Source organism: Calonectris borealis, chromosome 2, assembly GCF_964195595.1.
Source record: "Calonectris borealis chromosome 2, bCalBor7.hap1.2, whole genome shotgun sequence".
Taxonomy (NCBI): domain Eukaryota; kingdom Metazoa; phylum Chordata; class Aves; order Procellariiformes; family Procellariidae; genus Calonectris; species Calonectris borealis.
The window spans coordinates 96,187,865-96,213,590 of NC_134313.1; the positions used below are offsets into that span (position 1 = coordinate 96,187,865).

The window sequence follows — 25,726 nt, forward strand, 5'->3', positions numbered from 1 at the left end:
GATATCTAAGTCATGAAGTTCTGCCAGACACACAGAGCCTGTTGCTGCTGGGGCTGCCTCATTCTACCATTAAATTACTAGGGATTTAGGAGGTCAAGAGAAATGTGGGAAAAGTGGGAGAGCCAGCAATGAGAGAAAATATGTTGATTTGTTGTGGTTTTACTCACTGAAAATGTAAATTTTTCTGTAAGAATTTTCTGGCTAGCAGCCAAAACGCTTCAGCTGCCAGCACCGCCGGGACTTCCAGGTATCGCATGCTTCTGTTCTCTTCAGTATGCTCTGATTCCTCATCAGCTATGTCAGCCAAGTTTCTTTTCCAGGGAGAGGAGGTGATCCATCATAGGAATTTTTTACCTTGGCCTCTCATGGGAAATGTAGTCCTGCCATGGGTTCTGAACTACAAGGGGAAGGAGAAAGTCAAGGACCTTAGATGGCAGTTCCCATGAGACACAATATCCAAATCGAGTTATTTTGTTCTTCTGTTTGCTGGGTTGGAGAATGTTTAAGCCTCTAATGGTCAATTTTTAAACAACAAATAACAAAAAGTATTGCCCCTTGCATTTTGTTTTGGTGAAGACATGATTAGACTTTGAAAAGCATTGGACACGAAACCTTTTCAGTTCCACACCTAAGGAAAGTGAAGCAAAATAAAACCCTGTGCTGTACACAGAAAAGGTATTCTGTCCTGTCTGATGCGGAGATTATCGCTTTTTCTCTCTTACTTTCAGCATCCAATTATTTTTCCATGTTTAGTACATAAAGTGATGTGTCTCAAGGATTTTACCAAAAAACCTTCTCTTGTTTGCCACTGCAATGGGTAGAAGTTATTTCACTGGATTTTGTATGTGTGTGTGTGTATCAGAAAGTTTGCTTTTTCCTATCTTTATTCCACCTGTGCAGTCCTTGTATCTGTCATAGTGATAACCCTGAAGAAAAAGTAGGCTTTCATACCCTATTCTGAGCCTCACAGGCTTGCACATGTTCTGATCTTTGTGTGCATGCCCACTGAACGGCTTGCTTTTATTCCTGAAAGGCTCAGCCTTGGTAAGTTGAGAGTCATTCCATTAAAAGTTCATAATGTTGTATCTATCTGGCATGATGAGTGCTCCAGGGTTACTGTGCTGACAGCAAGGCAAGTCTTGAAGATATTCAGCCTCTAGCCTATTCTTGAATCTTCCTAGATTTAGAGCAGGATTTTGAACTGACTCACTAAATGGAGTGGTGAGGACCTAAAAATGGAGGCGGCCCAGTGTGAACTGAGAGCACAAAGTTCGTCTTACAAGAGGGACAACTCTTAGTCACATCCAAGCTTAAATCCATGTGGAATGGATTCCTCAGTATTGGAGTAGATCAGATATGATGGGAATTCTGATGCCTGTGCTTGATAGATGATTTTCCCAAAGAGAGGGAGATTGGAGGACAAGCTGTCATCACTGATGCTGGAATCCATCCCCTTGAGAACTGCTTTCATACCTGCTTTACAACCACTGATCATTGCTTTCTTCAAGGAATCAATGAGTCGTATTAAAAACAAAAACAAAAAAACACAATCCCAAACCCCAAGGCTTTGCATTTTTTTTCTGGCCTTCCGTGGCAGCAAAAGTCTGTGTCACAGTTTGCTTATGATCCTCTGGGGACTTTGGATTTTCTTTTGGTATAATGGAGAATGATATTTTTCTCCTTATTCTTCACCCTAGTGATATTTCATCGTTGCCTGCATGTAATGGATTCCATTACTTTTGATGCTGTGAGGCTTAAGAGCTTTTTAATGGGAAGTGCTTGGATCTGAGGTGGGTTGACTGTATCGTTGGCTGGTTACTGAGACGACTGTAACAGTGCACAAGGGAAATACTCTCTCAGTTTCTTGTGTAACTCAGTCTGTGTACAAGAGTTCCCTCTGCTTGGGAGCTGGTGGAAAAGAGCCCTGTGCCGTTCACGTTAGCTCTTCTTTTGCTGGCACGGGTCAACAAACCAAGGTGGTCTATTGAAATGAGAAAAGGTCATTAGGGGCCAAAGTGCTGGGCCAAAGCACAAGTAGCTGCTTGAATTGTTTCACTAACCATTTAGTGAGTACATCTAACACCCAGGAGACTTTCTCTTTCAGGTGATGCTTATGAATTATTTTTTTCAGTATACATCTGTTTATATCTCTTCCTGCATGTAAGAAATTAGGTGATGAATTTAGGTAGAAAAGGAAAATCATGATCAAAACTTTCTAACCAGTCCAATGTTTTCGGTATTTGACAATGGCTTAGATCCTATTTATGGGCTATTTAACAGTGTCTCAGTGACTGAGAAGCTGAAAAGTTTCCGAGTGCTTTCATTTTTCATCTGCCTTTCATTGTCTTAACTAGCAGGTGTTATTTATGTCCTTTGCCACTGCCTCCCATACCGTGCTCTTTATCTCTCTCAATAAGTTGGCTATTAACAGAATTTTGACTTTTTTTTCTACATTAAGGGAGAAGCTTAAAATGGAATTAATATTAAAGAAAGAAAGAATGAAAAGGCCAAGCAGGTTCAGGGTTTGGTATTCAGATACAGATTTCACCAAGTCCAATTAGAAAAGAGCAAAAAATCCATTACTGTCTCGATTTTGTGAAATAGAAGAACAATATTTCGGTCCAACCCTCTGTCAGTGAACACGCAACTCTTTTAAAGTGACCACCGAAAAAATCCGCAGTGGTCAAATAATGTTGACAGTCTCAACATGGTTATGTTGACCTGATCTATCTTTGAAGCTCAACCATCCTTCTGCCAGGTGTCAGCTGGAAAAGATGTGCAACAGAAATGACCATTCCCTGCTTTCTGTGGGTTTAAAACAATTCTTTCTTCTGGAGGTGATCTAGTGCCTTTTACTAACATCAAAATCACCTTAAACAAAAACATGTCCATTTTTAAAAATACACTGTCGTATACAATACGCTCTTCCAGAGAAATGGAGTATTAGCATTTGAAAGGACTGATGAGAATGCATCTTTGGGAAAGGCCTTTGTTCAGAGAATTACTGCTATATTCTACGGCATATCACCATGGTAATTGAATTATTTGCCATTGACAGTAAGGTATATAGCACAAGCCTTTTGCCATTTTCCATGATGTGGTTTCTAGCAAAAAGTGCTATTTGTCAATTTAAAATTTATAGTATGACATTTAGCAGTTGTGCCTACTATCATAGTGGTGGATGTGGTTTGAAAGCATGAAACAAAAAGGGAAAGGTAATTGCATCTTCTTCTTCTTCATGCAATTTAATATTCCTCCCCATTTCCACTTACAACATGAACCATTCTGGAACCATTGGAGCCACAAAGCAAAACCAAAGCTGTGCTCTCCGCATGGCTTTGTGTCGCGGTTTAACCTGGCAGGCAGCCAAATACCACGCAGCCGCTCACTCACTCCCCTCGCCCCCAGCAGGAGGGGAGAGAATCGGAAGGGTAAGAGTGAGAAAAACTCGTGGGTTGAGATAAAGACAGTTTAATAGAACGGGAAAAAAAAGGGAAAATAATAATGATAATGATAAAATATACAAAATGAGTGATGCACAATGCAATTGCTCACCACCCGTGCTGACCGATAACCAAGTAGCGATCGGTACTTCCTGGATCACGCCTACCGTTCATATACTGAGCATGACGTCACATGGTATGGAATACCCCATTAGCCAGCTGGGCTGGCTGTCCTGATTATGTTCCCTCCCATCTTGTGTACCTAGCTCAGTCAGTAGGCACGGGAGCTGTCCTTGGACTAGGAGGGCACTTAGCAACAACTGAAAACATCAGTGTGTTATCAACATTCTCCTCATACTAAATCCAAAACACAGCACTAGGAAGAAATTTAACCCTATCCCAGCCGAAACCAGGACACTTTGGTAACTGTGATACTCGTAACATAAGACAGTATTTTCATTTCTTCCCATCATCATCCCTTTCAGGACATTGTTGCAAACAAAACAAGCCTTTCTCTTCCCTGAGATCATTCTATGCATACTCAGAGCATGACGTGATCTCTGTGAAGTGTGTAGTGGTCATTGAGTACTGTGTGAAGGTTTATGTAATGTAATTACATGATGAATCTTTTGGGGGGATATAGGATACAAACTGCTATGGCAGGAATTGGGAGACCCTCAGAGAACCTCATTAACATGACCCACTTAACAGAAAGAAAATCATCCCAAATACTTGTGTTACCATATCTTCACTTTTAAATAATATTCTGTAGGAAAAGGTGCAATATAGATATGGTGGTGAGTAGTACTGCTTAGTGCACTGCTCAGAGTACAAAAGAGACGGTACTCTTTTTCGCTCCTTGATGCTGTGGGAGATTGTTATCTCTACTTTTCTGTTCCTCAAAGTAAATCCAGCTTTCTAGAAAAATGTCTGGTTCTGTGTTGTCCTCACCACATAAGAGCAGGGGTAACCTTCCTACAGAAGTCTCTGTGCTTCTCTGCTTTATTTAAGACAGGTGGAAAGTAGAACACAGATAAAAAGTGGTTTTTTTCCCCACTCACTGCTGCCCCTTTTTATCTCCCTCTTCAAGTACAGGATGGAGAAATTTTCATTCTTGCTACATATTGCATGTGGATGAGACAAATGCCAATACCAGGCATTTATTCTTTAAGCAACATTTTGGTTACCAAATGACCCTGTGGCTTAGTTATCTAACCACTGAGACAAGTTCCCTGGTACATTTAGGTGTTTTGCTGTTGGTAGCTTCTGGGATCAGCTTTCTAGCCAAGTTGTATTTAAAATCCTTCGGTGGACTTCCATGCAGGGAAAGCTAACACACAGGTATTAATTCTTATTGCCTAACATACCCTTTCATTCTAGCCCTGGTCCCAGTGTCAGGTTGCTTTCATGTTTGTTTTATTAGACTAGTGGCAGACTGAGGCCCCTTAATTTCTTGCTGTGCTCAGATACCAGGCTGAAATACCGAAACATATACACTGACCTTCAGGTTGGCCCCATGCAGTGAACCTGACCTGGCAGTGAGCAGCTCCCTAGCACGTGGAGGCGGCTGCGTGCCAATTCCTGAAAATCACGAGGCAAAGCTCTTTCCTTCAAAAAACGTATGAAAGAGCATTAGGCATTGTTTCATTCCAGTGTTTGTTCATGGGCCATATTCTTGTTTCCTCCTGTGGCGTCAGAATAAATCCCTGCCTTCCTTTTCCCTTTGAGCAGCGCTTCACTGTATTCACTGCGTTTCATTACCTGAAAGCCGCAGGCTGGTGCAGAGGAGACTTGTGACACTAAGATCAGCTGAAGCCTAATGGGAGAGGAGTCCGCGTGACTGCAAACCGCATGGACTTGTCTGGCGGTGCAGTTTAGGTAAATAAAGCCCAATGCGCTCACTGGTAAGCTTCTAATTTTTTTTTACCTGGTGAAGCTGCTGTTTTGGCCTCAAATTTTCTGTTGCTCAGGATAGAGAGCTACTGCTTCTGTCTTGTCAGGCTGCAGCATGACATGCAGCAGAGTTCATTATGCATTAGCAGAGCCATCTTTAAGATAGGCAAACACTCTGTGACTCTGCAGAACAAAAGGAAAGCAAGAAAGGGAATTAGAAAACATGTATTATTTGCTGACAATAATTGTTTCCAGTTGCAGCTGACGGCAATGATTAATCACATTTTTTAGTATTTTATTTGGAGGTGGGGGTGTGTGTAAGTATTAGGGGGGGAAGAGCCAAGAAGCACTCTTCCCCATCTCTGTTGAAAAGTTACCTAATACTGCTCTGAAAACAATGCTTAAGGTTTTGAAATTTGCAGTGTGGCTTTTATTGAAATAGCATTGAACCATTATAGTCCGTCTTTCTAATTAGTAACAAAGATGCAAATAAACCTAGCTAAAAGGTGGGAGAAAAATGTAACATACCAACCACGTAAGTTATGTGTAGCCAGCCATGTGTATTATTAGTTACATCGTTTTTTGGCTATAATTAAAATTAGATTAATTACATTTAATGCAATCCCTGTTTTATTTCTCCTGCACCAATGCTTAATTTCAGCTGCAGCTAACAGAACTCTAGTCTAGTGCTGCTCTGTAAGACCTCTACCCTTTCCTAATTTAAAGGCCTCCTAAAGATGCTGGTTTCCCACAAAACCCACAAGAAACTATTGCATCCTATTCTGACCTATTTAATTTGCCTCATGAATGAACTGCGTACTAGGATGGAGGGAGGGGATACAAAAACTCGTGCGTCAAGAGAAATCGTTACCTTCAGTTAACCATGACCAGTGAAGAAACAGTGCTGTAGCTACCCCTACCACACCTTAAATACGTTAAGCAAACTTGTGTTTACATGACATTAGATTGTAGTAATGAGTTTTCCATCATGGGATATATTGCCAGTATATACAAGACTTCAGGATCAAGCCTGTGACTATACATCTTCTAAACAGATTTTCAGCCAAAGCAATCTGCAAATGGTTTTGGTCAGGTGGGTTGCTGTAGCACCATTAAAAGCTGAAATACTTCCAGCTGGTATTTGGTATTTGCCAGCCTGGTTTTGAAAATTGTTTCTGTTGAGCCCCAATTCATTATCCCTCTCTCTTATTCAAATTTCCCTCTTACAATGTAGCATCTGGCCAAACCCTTGTTATTCCGTTTAGTTGCTTCTTCCAGGTCTGTCCTCTCGACTGCTTTGCAGAGGTGGAGCAGAGCAGAGCGACACCACCTCCGCAGTTACACCTCCCCCTCTTTTCTCAAAGATCACTTTTCTACTGTGTTTAACCTGCACCCAGGGAAAGCTCTTGGCTGGTTTTTAGCAGCTGACTGCAGTCAGCTTAACACTTTATGAAATGCAGTTTGCCCTTTCCTATGCTAGTCAGATTTAACTTGCTTTATCTTCAGAGCACACAAAAAAGGAGGAATGCTTTAATTTGAAATAACCTTTTTTTGTAAACTGCCAGTGGGAGCAGGGCAAGCTTCCCACCCACGTTGGGTGGGACAAAGTGGGTATTAAATAGCTATTCTGAGATAAAAAATACCTGTGCCTGTTTCTAGTAGGATTTGAGGTTGAAATTAGTATCTTGAGAGCTATCTTTGTGTATGAGCACATATAAACTTAGTTTTAATCAAATAGTCATAATAAACATGGTTTCTAACATGAAACAGTTTTCAGGAGAGAGATGACCCGAAGCTTGCTGAATGCCTTTGTGTGCCATTAAATGCAGAGTTCTGCCAGTCTGGGAGATCCTTCTGTCTAGTACTTGATCTCTGGTTTCCCGTTATTTTTGCCCTCAGATTTTCTTTCTTTCACTGACGTGAGTGTTTGCCTTTGAACGAAGAAGCTGTGTGGGCTCCATTTGAAACTAAAAATAAAAAGGTTGCCACAACTGCCATTTAAATTCAGTAATACAAGCACTGCAATTGTAGAGATGCCCTTGCAAGAGCTATGTCCTCCAGCCCGTTTTTAATGGAGAGCAAGAAGATTTTTTGCTCTCTTATTCAACTTACTGGTTTGCTCCTGGTTTTGTATTAACTTGTCTTTGCCTAACTCAGCAACTCTTAAATACTTTTTTTCCCCCATGATTCCCTCTTCTCTATTCCTTTTCCCTGTTCTCTTTTGCCTTTTCCTTTCCACAGCAAAGGGGTAAGAAATTTTGCCCTCTGTCCTGTCTCACCCCATTTCTTCCCGAGTTTGCTGGGGTGCTGGGCGCTGCCGTTTGGTGCTCCGCTTTGGGAGTGACAGCCATCCTCATCCTGCGTCTCTGTCCTTCTCCCACAAACGGAGACTTCATATGCATTTTGCCCTTGTTTCTAATTTCCAAGGAAGGCAAAGTAGTCAGCTGAATTGAAAAATAAATGTTTTCCTCTGTTGTACAACTGCATGTTCGGTCTCCTCCCCCAGGCTGGAGCCTGGATGGCGGGGCTTGTGAGAGGCCCTGTGTTAGCTAGCAACGTTCCTCTCCAGCGTGAAGGGCTTGCATGGTATTTTCCTTATGCCCATCACCGCCAGCCTCACTGGTCCGAGGGGGGTATGTGTGCACGGTGCTCCCTCGAGGAAACCCCATTAGCACCAAAATGAGAGAGCTGTGGTGTCAGCAGCAGTTCAGTGGTGTTAGCAAAGCCCTCCTCCTGGGCTTGTTTGCTCTGGTAAGAAGCTACCCCACCACAGTACAAGTTGAGGTATAAGGTGGACTTCAGCAAAGTCCTCTGCCAAAATTAAAATTCAGCTCAGTCCCACCTCTCCGGACTGTGTATTTTAGCATTAAGGTGATTTTTAAGCAACAGGAACAAAATTAGACCACAAATAAAAAATGATCCAGAGGGTAAGTGTTTGGCCTCATGTATTTGCATTTGTAGGCACGTGTATTTATGAGTCCTCTTTTGGTTTATATTTTGTAGGACAAAGAAGGTCAGCCATTGCTATCGTATCATTTACCGCCACCCGGAGAGGACTTTAACTCAGGACGAGGTGCATCGCATCCATCAAGCTATTGAAGAATCATCAGTTCGAGAACTTGGGGTTGAGGGCAGGTTCTAGCATCGCTGGTCTGAAGCCCTAATGACAGTTGCTTTTTCCTTTTTTTTTTCACTTTTTTTTTTTTTCTTTTTGGGGTTAGGTGGTACAAGAGAGGGGTTTTGTGACTGAACCTAGCCCATGGAGAACGATTGATAAATGGGCAATGGTAAAACTACCAGATAATAAATGTTACTACTGAGAAATCATTGACAAGGCGCTGGCGCTTTATTTTAAGAAATGGGGGAACAGCAGTAATGTAAGATTTCCCTCCTGTTACAATAAGAATTACACTGCCTGGTGGTTTTCTGTGTTGTTAATTGGTCCCTGGGTTCCATTAAACTGTAAATACTTGGCATTGTTTCTGTGTTGACAGGATCTTCTGTCTGCGTAACGAGTGAAGCAAATCAGAGACACAGATTAGCTCAGGGAAGAAAAACCCATCCCTCCATCTTTTTTAAATAAGAAATGTCAGGTTTTCCTTCAGGAAACCTTCCAAGAAGTACATCTTGCGAAGTTTGGCTCTCTTACCTTCAGAGCCCATGGGTATTGCTTTCAGCTGCTACAGAGAAGGAGCCAGTGTGGCTCTGGGGCCAGGCTTGGCTGTCTTCAAATGCTGGGTCATTGGTGAGTCTTTCCTGTTGGATACCCCTGCTCTCACGGAGCTGAGCAGAGCCGCTTAGCGAGGTGCTCCAAGCTGTGCCGCCTTCCCCAGGTGAGGATCTCCCTTGTCTCAGTTCTCCTCACATAGGCACCAGTGCAAGATAAGTCTCTTCCCCTGGCACCATCAAAGGATTGATACCACATGGGGCAGGATGGCAGAAAAGAGAAACTCTTCCCTACAATGCCCTGAAAAGCGGCTGCCTTGATCTCTCACAGTATCTTACTTTCTAGCAGCAGTGTCTGCTCAGTAATGTGACCTTTAAGGCAGGAAACCAAACTAAAATGGGATCTCCTACTATTTCAGGCACCAGTCGCTTTACAGGATGCTTGGCTTTTTCATTGCAGGTTAAAATAAGTAAATTCTGGCAGTGGTATGATGCTAGGACCTGTAGCAGTGTTCAAATGGTCTGATAAATTCTTGATGAGCCATTGCAGATGCTGATATGGAATATGGGACCTGTTTTTGCTTGTAATGATATTTCATACAGTCTTGCAGGTCACATCTGGTTGCTGTGCAGGCAGCGTTCCCTCCTTCAGGGAAGAAGGCAGTAAAAGCGCTGCAATAAAGAGCATCTAACGCTGATTTATACCTTATCAAGAAACATCTGTGCAGCAGGCTTGTACTCAACCATAAGAAGCCAGTTACTATTGCAGATGTGACAGAAGCAGAGAGCTCATTTTAATTTCATTACTCAACATATTTAGCTGTGTAAACAAACCCTAATCTAAATCGCTGTTGTGTTATCCAAATAACTTGATTATGAAAACAATATGCTAGACTTTCTACAAGGCAAGAAGAATGGGTGCCATTTAGGCAACAGAAAAACCTACTTGGTTATTTTTAAACCATGATCTACTAAGATCCATAAATACAGCCTAGCCAATTTGATGTTTCTCTGTCTCCTTCATCCTTTGCCTTTTCAGGATTCTCAGTGAGGACCACTGAACAGGAGGAGCACGCCCCTGAACTGCACTGAGCAGTAATTGTTCCAAGACAAGACTTGATCGATGCTGCCACATGGGCCAGCAAATTATGTGGATGTTAATTGATGGGATTGCATATGGAAAGAGTACTAAAACCTGCCTGCTGTATGAAGGAATTGGGAATTTCTTGGGAAACTCTCTGGGGTGGAGTAGATTGCAAGATTCCCCTTTTAATTTATTGATTAGTGAAGTTTCCATTTTCTGCTCCCCAAATCCTTCAGTTCTTCTCTCAGCCAGTTTTGGAGGCATAGAAATTTGGGGTAAACAGGGAGGAGAAAATTGGACAATGAGCCATCGTCATTGCAGCCACAGACTGACATGTCCGGCTTTGCAAGGAAACTGGGGTGTTCTTGAATTGGCCAGTCTCCAGCCACTAACATCAGTTGTGTTTGGTGTATCTGGCTGTGAACTGTCTGTACTCTGGTGAAGAGGGACTCCTTGTAACAGCCAGGTCTTGGTGGAGTCACATTATTCTTTGAAACCTAAAAGATTAACCTCACGCACTAATAGAATAAAAGGGAAATGCAAAGCTTTCCCTGAAGCTGACCTGACACCATGGGATCATCATCTGGAGTAGGTGTTTTCATAGCAGCAACTTTCAGACAAAAATGCAATTCAAAAAAACCCAAAACACAGCTTTTTCAGGAACAAGCGCAGTTCAATTATATGAAGGATTGTAAGGCCTGTAAAATCAGATGGGCTGGCTGTGAGCGCAATATGAATACTTGGGTATGTTTAGATTAGGTAAGCCTTTTTCATATATATTCTAGGATTAATCTACTCTAAAGACCTATTGTTCTGGCAAAGATTCACCACTACTAGCAAAGTAGACTTCAGATCAAAAGACATCAGAGTTGCATTTTTATGCTTCTGTCCTTTGGAAAATACAACTTTCCCTTCAAAGCCTGACCTTAATTTTACTGGGGAAATTTGCTATGGGCAGTTGTAGACTCTCAAACCATATGGTCCCCTGTGGATACCAACAGAGAGCCCATGGGAATCTAAAGGTGTAATAGCCATGACTTACCGCTGATTAGAGACATGTGATGCTACCAGTATCTCAGGAGCTGGGCTGGTCCTTGGTGGGAGTATAGAGAACCTGACTGAGGAAGGCCCTTGGTACAGTCACTGACCAACTCTGTCCAAGAAGGGGCTACCCTCAGCTGTCACCTGGCTTTTCTTAAGACATATTTAGCACAAAGGTAGGTAAACTAGCTTGAAGACCAAGAACAACATAGCTACCAAGGTAAGTTCACTTACTAGTCTCTACTACTCTACAGTCTGTCTCATCAACATCCCTCAGTCTTGGATGGCCTACAAGTCTAGTAAAGGTGGATGAGTCCCTAAATATCAAAGTGATACCACGCCGTGTGAAAACATTAAGGGGAGCAGCATTTGTGTAATTAGTGTGCGTGCTGACTGACTAGTGTAGTGGCAGGCACAGGGCCCTGCTGCTTGTTTTTATCAAGTGCCTGTGTTTATTCTTGTGTGCCAATGGATTTTATATCAGCATCCTTTAATAAAAGAGAAAAAAAATCAGTTGTAGCAAAAGAAGCTACACGTCCCCAGGAGAACTGGCTGGGGATTTCTATGACTGAACAGTGTGTGCTGTTTTAATGTTCTGGGTGCTGGTTTTGTTCCTAGTTGCCATTGGTTTTCAAGCTAGTTGTGATTCCTGGAAGACTAAAGATTTTGCTTTAACACCCAGTTTGAGACCTTCCCAGTAAACTGGCAGCAAATTTACAGTGCACTGAGACTTAACTGTTTTTGATGTTCTTGTTAGAGGCGCTGCAATGGAAAAGTGGTGTGAGCTAGTAAATTGCTCTGTCTTTTTACCCTTGAGGCTACAGTGACCTCTGCCCTAGTATTGCCAGGCACGATCAAACAGCTGCGCAAATCTGAAAGCGACTTTGTACTGAGAATGCAAACTGGATTAGTAATCCACTGGTGATGGGTGTTTGCCTTCCACTGAGAAAGCAAACTCCTGTCCCTTCTGCAGGTTGGTGGCCATACTTCAGTGCTGAATTTATCAGCCTTTTACTCTGTGCAGCTGTACTGATTTTCACAAGTATTGACAAATTGGTCTCAGCCCTTGAATAATTTCATGTAGGGGTTAGCTTTTTCTTTTAAATGGGGGAAAAAAAGTTGTGGGCTTTTTATTTGTTTGACAGTTTTTTATCTGCGGTGACTAATGCATTTCAGCTGTTGCAGGTAAAACTCATGTCCAAGACAGGTCTCTTTGGTGGTCCATTGAAGTAAACATGGGGAGTCTTGCCCCAAAAAGCAGAATTATGTCCATCTCATTGAGTTCATCTTTGGGCAAAACTAAAGAGCCTTCTCTTCACTGTGGGTTGACTGAAGGTTGGCTGGTGCTCGTTAGTTAAGCCAAGATGAGAAAGCACTTTGTGTCTTGCCATCACCACCCAGACACACACAGAAGTAGTTTTATGGACAAGGAAGTGCTGTCGAATTCAGTGCGAGCATATAAAATGGTTGTGCTGGGTATTGGAGGCCTGCTAGTGGATGTCACTGAACTATCTCCGTCTGGGAGAGAAAAGGGGTTTGTACTTCAGCTCTGAAATAAGTAGCCGTATTTTTAAAGCTCGGAGCTCTCTTCAGACATTGTCTGCTGTGCATCTTTGCTAAGAGAAGACTGTTTATGGAAAACGGATTTGCTTTCTGTGTAGACCAGGCCATATTGACTAATTACACACATCCTGATCAAATTTTAAGATCTGTGAGCGTTGTCTCTTAGGGGCCACCAGAACTGAAGCAATCTTGTGAGGACCTTGAACAAATTTGTCGGGGACGCAAGAAACCAGTCATTGGCACTTACTACCTGCTTTAAAACATGACTGCAATTATATCTGAATTTTAAGCTGAATATCTCAAAGAAGACGATCGCCGTTCAACACAGAGCGCAGGCATATGCTGGGTGAAGGCACTGACTTCTTCAGAATCTGTTGTATAAGGTTAGATCATCATTAACATCCGATGCACCCGCGTGTTTGGCAGTTTTCGTGCTTTTGTGCTTTTGTCAGATGGCCTCTGTTATTCTATTTATGCCCACTGTTAACTAACTAGAGTCTGCTTGAGTCTGCCTTTTATACTTGGAAAACTGTGCCTAAAATCACTTCTGCCATGACCTAGCTTTCTCATTTCAGTTTTGCTTACCTTCTCTTTCAGTCCTTGCTATTCAAGTTTGGTATCACTTTGGGGAAGAAACAGTGTCAGGCTGTAGGCAGGGAGATTCATTATACCACAGCCTAAAGCCCGTGCTCGCACGCTGCGTTACTGCCGGGTCTCTCTGTGCTCACCCTCTGGATGCAGGTGATTAACAGGCGGTCCGGGGAATTGTGCCTCTGCCTGCTCAGTAATTTGCTGGGCAGCACCGCAGTCATCCAGAGCAGCTGCCACTTAAACGGGCAGTAGATTGCTCTCTTTTTATTTTAGTATCTGCAGCTTCACTGGTATCACAGTACGGTACCGCCAGAAGCGCTGTGTTGGTATTTGCTGCAGCTAAGCATCAATTAGATGCATCTCGTGATGTGGTGCCTGTGCCGCCATTTTTCAGCGGAATCGCTGTGTGCTGGTGAATGGCCATAGCCATCTTCATCTGCAGGTGTGAGGCACATTGAGACCAAGGGCCAGGATTAAAAAATCGTTAGACCCCAACAGGTACAGGTAACTGCTCGTGGGATTTTGTCAATGTTTGTGCAGGTTTGAAAGTCCCACTAGGCATCTGTCCAAATGTTTAGTCACTTGTAACCCGGCACTCGGTGACCGTGGTGACACTGGTGTCATTTTGGGAGAGGGGAGCAGGTTTAGCCAGAGATCACACGGTAGCCGAGAGCAAGGCAGGAGGAGTTGTCGCCTGATGTCCTGGGCTCAAAGCGCTGAATTACCCTCCCTCCCACTATGCTACCGGGAGGCACGGATGTGAGTTTGGCTGCCTGCCTTTGCATAGGCACATAGTAAATAATTAGCATGCACAGCCAGGCTTTTTGGTCATCAGTTGTTGTTGTAACTGATTATTAATTTAAGGGATTATTGATTCTCTTGCCAAATCTTTACTCACTGGTGGTAGAGAAACTAATAGTCATTCACAGGCTTATTATTGAGAGATCTCAGTATAGGAATTGAATAAAACAGTGTGGGAATGGAAGTGTAGGTCTGTAGGTCGGTTTGTGTCTTCGCAATCATGAAGGGATTGACAGAGGTTTAGCTCAGTCGATGGTCTAACCTCATGTACCCACGCCGAGGCCCTTTTTGTTGGATATTCAGCAGCTTGGGCGGGTGCTTTCAGGAGAGATGAGGCCATCTGAGATCAGCAAACAGCTCTCCAGAGACATCTGCCCAGTGTCCATCAGAAAGCCCTTGCCTGGGCACTGAGGGCTCTGAGCACATGCTGTGACTTGCACAGCCACACCGGTGGAGCCTGTTACCTTCAAATTTCCATCCTATGTTCACAACACGCGTAAGCCTACCTCCTTGGGCCCTCCCCTGAAACGCTTCCTTGCTTCTACAATCTCCTAAGTGCTATATAAGCTCCCTCCCATGACCCCAAACCGCAGCTTTCACCCTTTCTACCACAGTACCCCGCTCAGTGCCTGCTGCCTTGCCAGAAGCTTGCTTGGAGGGCTTTCACGCTGGCTGGACAAGGGGCCAAGCAAACCAGATTGATGGCCCCTGTGCACGTGTGTCAACGTTTGGGTCTCTCCTCTCAGCACAGCTGCTGTTTTTCACAAAGTTTGCCAGGAGGTCATGCCTTGGAGACCCTCACCTTGAAGTCCAGGGTGGATGGGATTATTCCAGTGGGTTCAAAAGTCAGCGAAGGTCACTGACAGTGGAAGGGTGGACACCATCACTATTGCGCACGCCCTTGCTTCCTTAGGAAGACGAGACAGAGAATTAGCAGGGCTGTAATGAAGGTTGTCATCGTAAATAACTGTATCCCGAGTGAAAGTTCAGACAGGGGAGACAGCATGTTAGTAAGAACCTGATGCCCGACATGGTCCCCTGCACGTACTTCCAGAAAATGATTACAGATGTATTTTTGATAAATAATAACAGCAGCCTTCTGTGTGTGTTTACAAGCTGCGATGTTACTGTGCTATATAGTCTGCATCACTTTTCATTCCTTTCTGCTTGCTAGAAACTAAAAAATGTGAATTTGGTTAAGAATGAAATGATTTCCTGTTGTTCCTGGTCTTGCAGCATTAGCTCTTATTTTTGAACAAGGGCAGCCCAGCATTGCTGAGGGGATCTTCAGCACCTCGCCAAATTATGTTATTCATGTGCTGCACACACACACACGTATAAAATCAGTCGGAGTGGGTGATGTGAGCCTTATTTCTGTCCTGCGGATACAAAAGCAGCGTTGTCATTCCCCATACTCTGTGTGATTAGAGACTTTTCTCTCCTGCTGCTTTGCTCCGATACACAGAAAATCACCTTTTTCCAAGAAAAATGCGATACTTTCTGATGCCTCCTGCTGTCAGAGAGCCAACAGTCTTCTGAGCACTCTCCCTTCAAAGAGCAATTGAATTTTGGGCAGAGAACTCCCTTTCCCACTTGAGACATTTTCCTTTCAGCCTTGAAAGACTTTCTGGCATCTGTTTTAGGCTCCTGTGCAACACCTGCTGCTGGTGGCAACGCGGGTCTTTTTCTGCCTTGTGGGTAGAACGGTGACTTAATAGAAAGGCCAGCTTTATAAAAGAAATCTGAACTACTTAAATGTCCTGCCCTAATTAAAAAAAAAAAAATCCTAGCCTCTTAAAATTATTAATAAAAGTCCATTTTGATCTTTACTAGAGGGCAGGCTTGTGCAGCGGTAACATTTCCACATCAGTGCAGCCCATGAGGCTCCAACAGAGACAGCTTTGCCACTGAAGGCTCTTTCATTCATGTTTGGAAAATTGCTTGGTAGTTTTCTGGCTTCCTTTCTATTTGGTCACACATCTGGAGTCGTTGGCTGCGCCTTCTCTGCTTATTGCCTAACACCTTCTGTGGTACTTTACAGGTTGAATTCCTCGACTGTTCACAGTGTTGGAGTTGTTAAGCATCCTTAGGGCTACTGTGAAATACATCACCAGGGGAGTCAGGACTTCAACGGCACCTGGCTCCCGGGGTGCCCTCCGCATTACTCGCTTGCTCCTGTGCAGCTGGGACAGCCGCCAGCCCAGGCACCTTGCCCAGGCAGCCCAGCCTGCAGCTCGGAGCTTGTTCTGCAGGAGCAACACAGACTTCTGGAGGGCTCTTGTGCATGGGCACGGGTTTGCCAAGCTGAGCGGGAACCAGTGCGTCTGTGAGCGCATTTCTGCCCAGACAGTTGGGTGGGCTGCCCATGACACCTGGAAGGAGATCTGTTTCGAGGCCAAGGATGACAACACAGGGTTGGGACAGGGAGGAGAAATTCCTACCATGAGTTCAGTGTGTTTCAGGAGAGCCACTGTAAGATGTATCGGTTACGTCCTTGGAAGGAGCCTTGTTATCTGCCAAGAGGAAAAGGCTCTGCAGAGGACAGGGCAACAGGTGGGAAAGTGGCTCTTAACTTGCAGGGCCTGTTGATTGCTACCACTTTCTCTGGTCTATGAAGGAGATCAGCTGGAGGAGAGGTTGTCCAGGCACAGTGGTACCTTTCCTAGCACTGGTGTTTCGACGGAGACATGATGAACAGGAAGAAAAGTACTGAAATTTCCCAGTGGTGAGTAGATGTGAGATGATCCACATGAGACAGTCGGCCACTGTTACATGCTGCTAGGGAAGAGGTGATTTGTCTGATGTAGATGCAGATGGCATCATGCATGGCCATCTCCACCTGGAAACCACCTCTACCGTCCAGGCTGATGTTGAGCCAAACCAAGAACCTCCTCGCAGTCTTCCTGATTTGGAAAAACTCAAGTTAAAGGGCTCTGTGCAATCCTTATACAGATCATGAGGTCCACAGTAGGCCATGGTTATCCCAGTGGCCTTGCCTACATGGCCATGGCGTTATTTTGTAAGTAAAGCCAGAGCACTGTGCATGGGCCCCTGTCCAGAAAGCTCTCTGGAAAAGCACCCCCTGTAAGCAGGGTAGGATAGGCTTATTATGAAACTCCCTCAGTTAGTGACAGATCTAAAAAGGGGAGGCAAATTTGACCATAAATGTGAGACTTTTTCTTACTAGTGACAACTACCCTGAGCTTTCCCACAAGATGTTAAGGATCTTGAAACATTTTTCAAATGAAAATCAAACCATACACATTTATCAGACACATGAACTGAAGGCAGGAGAGGCTGAGGGCTTTGTCTGGTGCCACAGATTAAGTCCTGAATCCAGGTGCCCCAGAGTCCCCTCTGATCCAGTACCAGAGTCCCGTTCTGTAGGTGGTGCGTGCCCTCAGCAATGAAGGAAGAGGAGACCTTAGTGCTTTACCTGATCCTTGCAGCACTGCGCAGGATTAGGCCCCACTTCACTACTCTGCTTCTCTGCTTTGCAGTGGCATTTAATAAATTACACTGGATGCTTTCTCCACCTGAATTTGCAAAATCAAACCAGAAGTGTAACAGTGACTGAGAGACAAAGGATGAAGGAAGGAAACTGGGAGACGAGGAGGGTCACCAGGCTTTTAATTTTCCCCGCTCCTTCCCAACCCTCTCTTCTTTGCAAAACACATGTTGGGTGAGGCTAAGGGGGCAACTGGCAGCACGTTCACAGGACCTTGGTCCTCCGTGGATGATGCTAAGACCTCAGTCTGGTGTGTGTGCTGAAACCATGTCAGGAGCTACACAGTTGCTGCGTGGGGCGTTAGCGTGCCTGGTCTGCCAGAAGATTTAACGTTCCCAATCAGGAGCTCTTGGGCACCTTGGGTCTGCTGTAAGGAGGGAGATAAAGTGCTTATTGCAGGGGCACTGCTTAGCCCTGCAGGGGCATCGCTGCAGACACAATGGTGCAGACAACCGAGTGCTTCTCTTCTCTCTGGTCCTTCCCTGCACCGAGGCCAGTGCACGCCGCCAGTGCTTGCATCGGCGTGACTTAACTCAGATGCATCTCTATAGGGTGCCATGAGAGCGAAGACTCACGTGGTGGTGGCTGAAACACATTTCCTCTTGTGAAAGGCTGGAAAGCCTACTTGAAAGCATTTCGTCAAGTTATCAAATAGCATTTTGTTCTTCTTGTCTCAATATGATGAGCATAGCTTGGCAGTCCAGGCACTTAAATACAAGATCATGTATGTAGGAGCAATCAATGCATTATTTTTCTTCCATTAACTTATTCTTTGTACCCATACAAACTTCTGTCATTCACGTCCTATGGCAAGGAGCTCAGTTTAACTAAGCTGTGTTAAAAAGAAAGCGTGCTTCGGATTGGTTTGAACCTGCCATCTAGCTTCACCTGGTGTCCCAAATCCCAAAATAACTGGTACAGTCAACACCAGGCCCTCGATAACCAGAGAGGTACTGACAAATCTGGAAAATTTTTGCAGGAGAGTGACAAAGCTGATCAGGAGAGGTGGAAGTACAGGTAGATGAGTTCAAATTAAAAACGATGCAGAGTTTAGCTCAGGAATGACTAACAAATGTGTGGTTTGTGAGACATGTAGCGCTCTGCTGAGTACGAACACCCTCCCACTCTTCGGAGCGTGAGAGAGGAATTTTTAGCATGACACGCAGGGATATAACAAGGGCTAATAGTGTGACAGTCAGGCTGAGTGTAAGGTAAAATTTCCTGACAGTGAGATATCTTTTGCTGTGGAACAATATCCTGAGGAAAAGGGCAGGAGCCCAACTGCTCGGTCCTTTTTAAAGCCAGACTGGACAAAGCATTAGGAAAGGTACTCCAGAGACCAAGCGTTAATTGGCAGGAGGACAAACTGGTGATCTAATAGGTCCTTTCCATTTCTAGCTTCTGTGATATGATTTTCTCTGTAACAAGTTTTGACTGGTTTTAAGCTCAGAGGGTAACAGGGAGATAAAGCTGAATGAAAAGATTAACAATAAGAACCAAGAAAAAACTGTAGGTTTATTTAATAGTCATGGAAAGTGCCAGATTGAGAGTTCCTTAGGCCGATGGTGCTATTTGAAAATAGCATTGCAAATGGGAAAGTGAAAATTGTTACATTGGTAATGATTATGGTAATGACTTATTTTTATAGAGGCCCGGTAGTCCAGAAGGATCCAAGAGCACATTTCAGATTGGGGGTGTACACATGTGCATCCATATAATGGGAGAATTGCTGCAGCTGACACTGAAATGTAGCAACCACTGGATTGAAACAACCTGTTTTAATGGCAAACGGCAATGCCGGGCAGCAGTTTAAGATGGGATATAAAGAATAACTTCGTAATTGAAACTATAAGAGAGTTGTTTTGGTTTGGCAGAATTTCATTAACTGATGAATTACCTAGGCAGGAGTTTCTTTTGCAACTGCCTTTCCCCATGTCTTTGCTTTTAAGGCAACAGGGTCTGGCAACATTGACCTGGCTTCCCTGGTTGCTTTTGGGTGGGCAGGGAGAAATCTGCTGAACTAGCATGACCCTGAGCCGAGCCATGTTGGACTGGCATCAAGGATGGGCACGAGGTCACTCTTGCTGGTCATGACATCCCTGGTTCCCTTGGCCCACGTCACGCTCACTCTCTTACCTCTTGGAGGCTTTTTAAGGAGGGTTTCTTGCAGATGCTGTATTTTCCAAGCTGATGGCCCTAGATGTTTGGTTCATGTAGTAATACCTTGCTCTGGGCCTGATGCCTGAATGTGGCTGCTATAGGCAAAGGCTGCCTCTTTGTGTAGTTTTTATGTCCTTCTTTTGAGTCCTGACTTCCAGGCTCTGAATTCCTGGAGGACAAGGGGACTCTCATTTATTTTAGCAAAGACAACAAGGAAGCCCTGTTGGAAAAGAGAAGTATGAAAATGCAAAATAGTAAGGTCTGTGTATGGAACCAGAAAAGGCAAGTTGGAAAAGCTGAAATGTATTATTAACTGTTTTTAATGTTGTCATTTTAAAGTGAACTGTGTTGGTTATCATTCATGTAGAGAACAACTCTTTTTTTTCCTTTTTTTTTTTTTTAAATAAGCGGTCACAAATCTAAGAGAAAGAGTTAGAAAGTGGCCAGAATACAGGTGTTCTGCATTGTTTATCCCCCGTGAAATTCGACTTTCTTAGATGACAGCCTTGAGGAGTCATTTCAGTTGGAAGGGGAAGGAAATGAGCTAGGTGAGAACTTGCGTGTTGAAATGTCATCCTTCTGGAGCCACATGCTCACCATGGAACTGACTCACATGACATTAAAATTTGTTTGTTCTCATTTACGCTATCTGGAACACTATGTTTAACGTAATATTTGTTAGCTTCACAATTAATCAAACACTATCCATTTGTTAATGAAGGTGGCATATGTTCCAGTATAAAGTGCCATTGACTACGGAATAGCTGAGGTCCTGGATGGTTTGACTACCTCTATTTTTTAGATCCATCCAATATTCAAACTTTTTGTTCAATAGTCACTACAGATTTAGTTCTTTTAGCTATTATCTAGTCATGCATGAATCAGTCAAAATTTCCCTTTCAATGTTTTTAGGGGTTGATTGGAGCTAAAGTTCTCACTTTATCCACCAGAAATTTTAGCATTTCAACAAAACAAAATACCCATTTAAGCCTGAGACAAAATCCTGCCACCCTCATGCTTCCAAAATATCAGAGCCCCAAAAAATATTTATTTAAAAACAACTGATATGATAGTCCTTTTTTGTTTTTTTTTTTTCTTTTTCAGATTGATGAGGCATTCAGAGACATTGGAGGACCTGCTACTTCCTTATGTGCTGGTGAGAAGTCAGCTTGAAAGCCACTGTAAACCTTCATGATCTGGGGTTCCCAGGGCTTGCAGATTCTTAGTGTTATGGCTGCACCAACATCTTCCACCACGTGAGCTGCCAAAATTGCAAGGTTCCTCTGAAATGGCTCACTTATTTTTTCTGGACCATCTTATGGAATATCTCTCTGTCTAAAAACTTTCATCTAGTCCCAGGACTGTAGATTAGTATTTGACTTTCAGTAGGACACACGTTTCTAGACTTCTTTTTTTGTGAATGGGACTTATATTCCTTTTTCATTTGGGCATCTTAGCAATCCTACCTTTCTTAATAATATGGTAGAAAATCTCTCAAACTGTGAGTTGTTCATCAGCTGCTGTTACCTGATACCACATTCAGTCTGGGTATACTGTCTTGTTGTGGGAGAAGGATGGCCTCTGGCAAGAGGCTGTAGATCCTTTCCCTCTGGTTGGTTGGTGGCTGCTGGTATGAGGAGGCTGGAAAAGGGTGGGAAGGGACTTCATCTGGGATCTAGCAGCAAAACCATGGCATGAGTGAGTCAGAGATCATTGTTTCCTACTTAGATGCTAAATACATATTAGTAAAAGGAGGGATGTGATTCCAAAAACCAGGCACAGGGCAGATCCTGACCGGTCAAGGAGGTCTAAGTACCATAATAGATGATGTGCTTGACTGAAAAGGGAGTGGAGAGGAGTCTGCTTTTTATTTCCTGCAGTGGCACTGAGCAGTCAGACCATGAAGAAGTCACTTCCCCTCAGTTTGCCAGTCTGTAAAATGGGAATGATGATGCCCGTTTTGCTTTGCCCAACATTTTGAGACCTCCAGAGGTAACACACTGTGTAAGCCCGCTTTATTAGCGTGGGTATTTAATGAGACAATGTTTGCATTTACATCATGGCACATGCCCATCATACAGGGACCATCTACAATATCTGGTACAGTACAGTGAGAAGGGCTACTCAGAAACGGTCCCTGAACTTCAGCTGGTCACCATGGAGACAGAACAGCTTAGCGTGGCAAGCAAAGAGAAAAGCGATATATTCTGTTAAGGATAACTTACGGCACCAAGACGGCAGTTTGAAATATCTCTGGTTTTCCGGGTCTGGGCTTGCAGGACACATTGCTGAGCTTTGGGATTTTCTCTCCCTGAATCCTCTTCTCCAGGGCATCTACAATGAACAAATATGGTCCAAAAAAAGGAAAGTCACGACAGTGAGAGAACTGCAGAGTAGCTTTCCCTTGGCATTTTAGTTGATAGGGTGGAAGGGGTTTCTGCATCTCTGAAGCCCTTCTGCAAGGACTTGGTGTCGAGAGATGATGAATACCATCTGCTGGCCTACTTTCTACCCATCATTTCATACATGCAGCTGCCAGGTGCTCCTTTAGCCCCTGGGTCAGTTGCATTTCTAGTGCAAGGACTTTTCCTCCAGCCGTCCCCAGGGGCACCCTTAGAGCCTTGAGGAGAGAGCAGGGAGGGATGCCCTCATGGTTCAGGCTCCTCAGGTGGAGAGAGGCTTTTAGTCTGCACCCTGCAGTGGGCTCTGGGGTTGTCAAGCCCTGTGGGGACCTGGTCCCAAACCCTCACGGTGGGTTTTGCAGCCAGCACTTGGCACAATGGGAGGAAGTCCTTGGGGAGAGGACTAGCAAGAGCTGATACCACCCCGGAGGGGCCCATTCGTGTTGTCCATGTTTCTCTGAGTCAGCTTTGCAAGGGAAGGGGGGCAGTACCCTGACGTCTGTAGCATGGTATGCATTAAAGGTTTCATGGTCTTTAGCCAGGGCCTTAAAAACAACGGGGGGAGCCAGCTTGGCTGCGCAGAGCCGAAATCAGGTGCCTCTGCACTGAGGAAAGGTTGGGAACAGCGGTGTCTCGGCTGCCAAAGGCCTGTTGAAACATGCAGCAGTAACCAAGGAAACTTCATGCTAGAACCAGCTCAACATGATGGATTGCTGCCTAATAACTGGCTGCTAAAGGGTCCAGGTAATTCAGCTGCTCCTCTTGGGGCGGGTGCTGCATGGGTAACTTTTAGTCGCTGCCCTTTTGTGCTAAACATTCCTGGCACGAACGTTACCATCGTGGTGAAGGGGAAGACCCATCGCCTGAAGCCCAGCACAACACACGCTCACCGCTGGAGGGGCTCCCAGAAGCCTCCAGATCTCCGCAGCTCGCTGCGGCTGTGTGCCTCTGCCGTGCCATCAGGTGTGACTTCCCTGGCCCACAATGCCGTGTTAGCATCTTACAGGTGGGCCCCGTTCTTGGGTGATTTCTGCTGTTTTCAGGATCGTGTGCAGTCGGTCGCCGGGAGCGGGTTCTCCAGGCAGCGGCAGTGGTTCGGGGGGTCATTTTGTGCTGCATCCTGATGGGCACGTGAAGCCTTTTCCTTGGTGGCCTGGGACTGTGTGAGTGGGATCTTGCCTGGAAGAATGCACTGAATGGTCTGCTGGCAGTGACAGAGCTGGTGAGAGGCAGATGCTAAAAATTGCTTCAAGGGAAGCTGGAAGGTGTAAGAAAGGTCACTTTGGAGATGGGGAGAGGGCCAAGTGGTTGACGGTTGGAGGGTGTCATGTTAAGTGGCATGAACTTCCTTGCTATCTGCTGCTTTTCTTTTATAATTTGGAGGAAAAACTGGTGAGAACTTTCCTGCTGATGAAGCATCATACAAATGGACATGGTTGCAGGGTGGGGGCTGTAGATTTTATAAAGGAAATGATGAAAAATGCCTGGTGGGCCACACTTGGTGGTGAAAGTATGACTGAGCTTCTGAGGATGGCAGGAAGAAATCTCTAGGAAATCTCTTTAAAAACTGGGGAAAGCATAGGGAAACTTAAACAAGATTAAATGGCAATTGCATGTAAGCCCACGCATGCACTCACTCTCTTGCTTTCTCTCTTACACCCACGCACCCTTTCTGTCCGAAATAGTAGGGAAAAGACATCATAGCCTTTATTGTCAAGAGTAATTTCTCTTCACATGTCTCTACCAACAAATTCTCAGAGCAGGGGGATATATTGCACAAAACTCATCCGTCTGCTTTTTTGCTTTTCTAAACCTGAACGAAACAAAGAAAAAAGCCCCTGTGAACTGTGAAGTTGAAGAGCTAGATGCTGACAGCTCTTGGATGGATGAAGGCTGAACACAACTATTTGAATGCCTGTAATGCACGGGGGGCAGCAGGGTGATTGTGTGGGGAACCAGGGCTCACTTTTCCTCACGGGAATGGCTTCTAGCCCATGTCCCTTGGCATTTGGGGATGTCAGGGAACCTGGCTGCATCTCCGCTGCGCATTTCACTCCCGAAATGCTTTGCAAGGTGGGGGGTTTCCCTCCCCTTCATGCTCAGCCTGCAAGGAGCGTTGTTGAAGATAACCTGCTGGCTGCTCTTGCTTGGGGGTAGGACGCCCCGCAAGACCGATGCCTTTTGGTTGTATGGGCTGCACAGCGATTTTAAGCAGCAGGATGAAGATGGGTGGCTGCCAGCTGGGTTTAAACTTGTGCCGTCCCTCCAGGCAGTTGGCGATAGCCCTAATACTCTGCTCGGAAGGGCTGAACTTCGGGTGTCTCTGGGGAAACGGGGCCATCGTATGCTCCGGTAAGGTCAGCGTAGTCTGCCCGGATTACATGAGCAAAAGCTTGGGCCCACACTAGGTGTGCTTGGACTCTTCCCTTCCATCTCTTAACATACGCTTGAAGATTCACACAGCAGACTGCAGGCAGTTTGGGTCTTTGTCCTGTATTTAACTGATGCTGTAAACTTCCCTGGTGGATATTGGTACGGGCCCTCTTGGCTTTGACTGGTGTTTGTTTGGCTCCATAAGACTCTCCATCCCGACATGCTTGGGTGAAAGACTCCACCAGGTCATTTAAAAATGAAGTTTGTTTATCAGAGTCATGTCCCACGCAGAGAGGAAAAAAAATCCCTGGACTGTTGTGGATTCCTCTATTCTGTGTACTCATTCCCAGCTCATGGTTGGGAACTTACAGTATACAAGAGAAGATCATTACGGTTCCTGGCAAGGAATGGAATTTGTATTAGCAGATTTTATTTTATTTTATTTTATTTTATTTTATTTTATTTTATTTTATTTTGCAAAAGGCTAAATATTACCCAAGATTCCCTCAATCCACTTCCAGTGTTCCCTTCTTGCTACATGAAACTACTGAGTCTGAATTGAAAACACGTGAAAAAAATGTAGGGTTTTTTTATGATGCTTGGAAGAAAATGGATTTGCAGAGCTTCTCTCTTTAAATGTGTCAACATAAATGACATCCTAGCAGGTCTTGCAGATTGCATGGCATAGGCAAATAACTGCTATTTATTGCATGGGCTGTGCAATTTTTTACCTAGCTATTTCTGCTACATGCAGAATAGATGAAACAAATTTTCCTTGTACATTTATATAGTGCCTGTCAAGAGATGCGTGTGCGGTGGGCTCCACTAGTGCTCATTTGCGCCATGATTCCTTATCCAGGATTTAACCCCTCCCAGAGGAAAACTACATCACATCTGTGATACCGATTACAAAACAGGCCAGATTCTGTGCAACGGTCCGTCTAACAGGTTACCCGTGGTATTTTCCTTCCCCTTGGCCTCCTAGTCTCCTCCTCTGAAAAGGCAGTCTAAGGCAAAGCTATCACAGAGTTACAGGAGAGAGACCTTGCAATTGGCATTAGGGAGGCCAGCACTAACTCTTTAAGGTCTCTCAGTCTTTAGCTACCACCTTTTTCAAAGGGTTAGCAACGTAAAAGAGAAAAGTATTTTAAAAAAGAAGAAAAATAAGTCAAGCGAGGCTCAACAAGGAAACTCAAGTGTT

General features: G+C 44.4%; 1 protein-coding gene across 5 annotated transcripts in view; it reads left to right on the forward strand.

Annotated features, from left to right (window-relative positions):
• The window catches only part of FARS2 (phenylalanyl-tRNA synthetase 2, mitochondrial), a 248,678-nt gene extending 240,015 nt beyond the window's left edge, over window positions 1-8,663 (forward strand). For all 5 annotated transcript variants that reach the window (XM_075142619.1, XM_075142621.1, XM_075142623.1 and 2 more), the window contains one exon: window positions 8,340-8,663. In XM_075142619.1, coding sequence (XP_074998720.1) covers window positions 8,340-8,478 — 139 coding nt within the window. In that variant the 3' untranslated portion in view covers window positions 8,479-8,663. The remainder of the gene's footprint in view (window positions 1-8,339) is intronic.
• The last annotated feature ends 17,063 nt before the right edge of the window (window positions 8,664-25,726 follow it).